Source organism: Sinocyclocheilus grahami, unplaced genomic scaffold (genome assembly GCF_001515645.1).
Source record: "Sinocyclocheilus grahami isolate Dianchi unplaced genomic scaffold, SAMN03320097.WGS_v1.1 scaffold2264.1, whole genome shotgun sequence".
Classification (NCBI taxonomy): domain Eukaryota; kingdom Metazoa; phylum Chordata; class Actinopteri; order Cypriniformes; family Cyprinidae; genus Sinocyclocheilus; species Sinocyclocheilus grahami.
In genome coordinates, this window is record NW_015507443.1 from 22428 (window position 1) to 26496 (window position 4069).

Consider the following 4069-nt stretch of genomic DNA (forward strand, 5'->3'; position numbering starts at 1 on the left):
AGCAAATTAAATCAGCACAGAAGCTGCATCTGAAGAGGCATTTAGATGTATTTACACACATGTATTTTGTTTAATGCAAGACATGAATGCATTTAACCTGCAATTACAAATGCATAAATAATGTTTTGATATATTAAACATAAAACGTTGAATACTGATATTTGAAATGATTTAAAACATGAAAAAGAAAGAAAAAGCCGAAATGTGAAATTAAAGCCACCAGCAGGTGGCAGCAGGTCACTGTAGTTAAGTGAGTCGTTGCGATTGAAGCGAATCATTTAAACGAGTGATTCATTCAGGAACGAAACACCGTCATGTTGCTCAGAGACGCAGAACAGCGCTGTGGCTGTATTCGGGATGATTTTTGTTGGCGAAATAGAGCAAAAACAGCAATATGGTGTCTAAAACTTAAGTCTCTTAATTAACTTATTGTTTACTGAATTCAACGTCACGTTTGTAATCATGGTAATATTTGGAGAAAAACGGCACTCTTCGCGTGAAATTGAATAACTATATGAAGTGGTATAAATATATAAACTTTCTGCCGTCATGTCTTGAATTTGTGATCATTCTAAATGCATTTTAATAGCCTGAATCACGCAGTGAAAGAACCCACACTAAATGCGCACGCGCACTAGTCTAGACTTCACGTGATGTACGCGTGCGCATGCGCTTGAATGAAATACTCGATAATGTCAAATCGCACATCGTTAAAACAACAATTACGATGTTATCGCTCACCCCTAACTCACAATGAGTACCTGTTTTTCTTAAGAACGTGATCCTGCTTTTTTAGCGTCCGAGAGTTTATTTCAAATTTCCTCAAAACTTAAAAAAAAAAGTTTTCTCAAATCTGTTTTTTTTTTTGTTTTAATTGATTAATTTTGGGCACTTTGAATTTTCTCAAAACTGCAAATACTTTCCATCTTACAAGTTCTTACCTTTGTCTAGTAACTGCGCTTATATCTCACGTTTAGCACTTTAAAAAAAACAAAAAAACCTCACAGTCTGACCGTTTTATCTCACGATCTTTCTCAAGTGTGCGTCTCAAAATGTAACACATGCATTAATAATGTTTTGATATATTAAACATAAAACCTTGAATACTGTTATTTGTAATTATTTAAATAATAAAAAGAAACTTTACTTGTGAAATTAAAACCACCAGTAGGTGGCAGCAAATCACTGTTAATAAGGGCTGGGTTTTGACACAAATTTCACGATTCGATTCTAATTCACAAGCTTGCGATTCAATATAGATTATTTTGGATATATATCAGGTACAGTACTTGCCAGATTTTCTCAAGGAAACAAAATCTGTCCACTAATGCTGTAAAATATACACGAGTCAGTCGGTACTACATTAATATCGAAGGTTAAAATGGACTGATATGTTCAAATGTATTAATTTAATTACGTTTTTAAAATAATAAAGTTACAATTACATAATATTTCTCCTTCGATTCATTCTTTTGAAATATAAACATAATGGTGGCTGTCATAAAAACTTGATGGATTTATTCAAACATAAATTAAACATTAGAACAGTCAAATTATAATGAATGTGTTATATGGTGCATATATTTAGCAGAATGCCCCTCGCTACAGTTTATTTTTCTGTCTGACTAATGAGTTTATGGTCACCGAGTATGTTTTTTCTGAGGAAAATGCGACGTTACATTAATTGTTTACAAGCTGTTATATTGACGTCTTTGCGCGGCTGAAACACTGATCGAGTGATTACACGAGACGGGATACGGATTGTAAAGTTGTACTCTTTCTTTTGACTTGCCTTCGGATGTTTAGTCATGTTTATTTTGTGCTATAACTAGTAGTAAAGCGGAGGAGATGATCAGTTCACTGAGGCGCTACAGCGATCACTCCACATTAAACAGCGCCAAAACGACATTTATTATTTGAATACTGCGATACAATGGACATAAATTGAAACCTGAGACTTTGTTTTATATTAAAAGCACCAGATTTATTGGATGGGAAGTGCCCTTCAATGTTCCGTCCATTAACTGAAAACAGGCTAGAATAATCGATTCTTGGGATTTAAGAATCGTTATCGTTCCGTAAAAAAGAGAATCGATTAATATCGAGATATCAATATTTTTACCCAGCCCTAGTAATAAGTGAGTCGTTGCAATTGAAGCGAATCATTTAAACGAGTGATTCATTCAGGAACGAAACACCGTCATGTTGCTCAGAGACGCAGAACAGCGCTGTGGCTGTATTCGGGATGAGTTTTGTTGGAGAAATAGCGCAAAAACAGGCAATATGGTGTCTAAAACGTAAGTCTCTTAATTAACTTCTTGTTTATTGAACTGTTGTGAAACATCAATGTTGCGTTTGTAATCATAGTAATTTTGAATAACTATATGAAATGATGTAAATGCACATTTTCTGTCCCCATGTCTTGAATGTTGTGATCGTTCTGAATGTATTTTAATAGTGAAAGAACACGCCCGCTCTAGTCTAGACTTCACGTAATGAACGCGTGCGCTCTGTAGCGGTGTTTTGAACGGTTTTGGGTTCTGACTCTGGTCTTCTGTGGTGTGTCCGTCAGCATCGAGCTGGACGAGGCTCCTCTGGTGCAGACGGCGGCCAGTCTGTTCCGGGACATGTGCTACAGGTACAGAGAGGAGCTGATGGCCGGGATCATCGTGGCCGGCTGGGACCCACGCAGAGGAGGACAGGTACAGCTTCAGCAGCAGCGGAGGAGTGGCTCATCTGAGCGTGTGTGTGTCAGGGCTTAAGGACCTCCAGCGTGCGACGTTTGGCTGCGGGGGGAAAAAGCTAGTCGTCCTACATTTAAAGACACTTGTTGATGTCACGTTCGAGTTCATGAGTTCGTCTAGCAATGTATGAGAGGAGCACAGCTGTCACTCTCAACCAAACTAACATTACTAGCCAATCAGAAGTTTTTGCTCTTGTAAACACGAGACGCGCATTAGCTGATGATTAGCATGAGCCTGGGTCTCGAGCGCGACACGTTGATAAAGCTGCGAGGCGCAGTGGTCAAAGATTTCTATCTAGCGTCATATTTACATAGAAAAGCTTTTAAAAAAGCAGCTCAGCTTTAAACAGCGCAGAGTAATCACGTCATCTCCATAAGAACGATACGATTGCCAGAACGAATTAACGGGGGTTTTTGAAAAGGCCGTGTGCACACATGATCTCCTAACGGTAATTTAGCAGTGAAGACTGTATGTGTGAAAGGGGCTGAACTCTTCCTCTGCGTATGCGGTGAGTTTGAGTTGCTTAACGTTCATCTGGGAAAACTCACTTGATTTGTAACGTAAATCATTGAAACCTATGCAAACACAGGAGAATACATCAACATATTTCTAAATATGCCATTTATTGTGGTCAAATATTAAAATTAAATGGATTTAAACGTCGTTGAATCACGTGAAACATCACCAGGCCGTTGGCATATTACATTGTGTTTAACGGTGTTGTTCAATAAAACCATGCACTTGGTTTTGATACTTTATTTGAGCCAATTATTATTGCCTCCTTACTTTATATATAAATATAGTCATATTAAAGCCTGTTTTTGCACTTAGTTCTATTTGTATTACTAAAAAATAACATTACTCACTTACTGTAACAGATTACAATTAAGTTTATTTAGAAATTAAATTACATGCATCTAGTTACTCCCCAACAGTTAACAGATCATATAATACTATTAAATGTGAAGTCTCTGTATAATATGTGATATCTGACTCATTTTCAGTGCTTGCTTTAATTAGTTTAACAGGGGTTTTGGTTAATCAGGCCAACAAGTGACTATTTATTAATATAATTGTTTAATTATACAAATGTGTTGTTTCCTAGAAATGTGTCAAACTGATCTAGACTGGTTTATGGGTTCACCGTTGTGACGTAAATAAGCCTCTTTTTGGCAGTTTGATTCGTGCTGCGAGCCATTGATTTGAACCAATGATTGGCGAAGGTTTCAGAGCTTCACGAAGCTGTGTGTGTGTGTGTGTGTGTGTGTGTGTGTGTGTGTGTGTGTGTGTGTGTGTGTGTGCCGAGCGCTCTCTCTGGCCAGGGA

General features: G+C 37.5%; 1 protein-coding gene across 1 annotated transcript in view; it reads left to right on the plus strand.

Annotated features, from left to right (window-relative positions):
• Positions 1 to 2398: 2398 nt before the first annotated feature.
• Positions 2399 to 4069, plus strand: part of LOC107574535 (proteasome subunit beta type-6-like) — a 7007-nt gene continuing 5336 nt past the window's right edge. Inside the window, exons 1-2 of the mRNA XM_016260992.1 lie at positions 2399 to 2446; positions 2517 to 2702. Of these exons, the coding sequence (XP_016116478.1) occupies positions 2399 to 2446; positions 2517 to 2702 (234 nt within the window). The remainder of the gene's footprint in view (positions 2447 to 2516; positions 2703 to 4069) is intronic.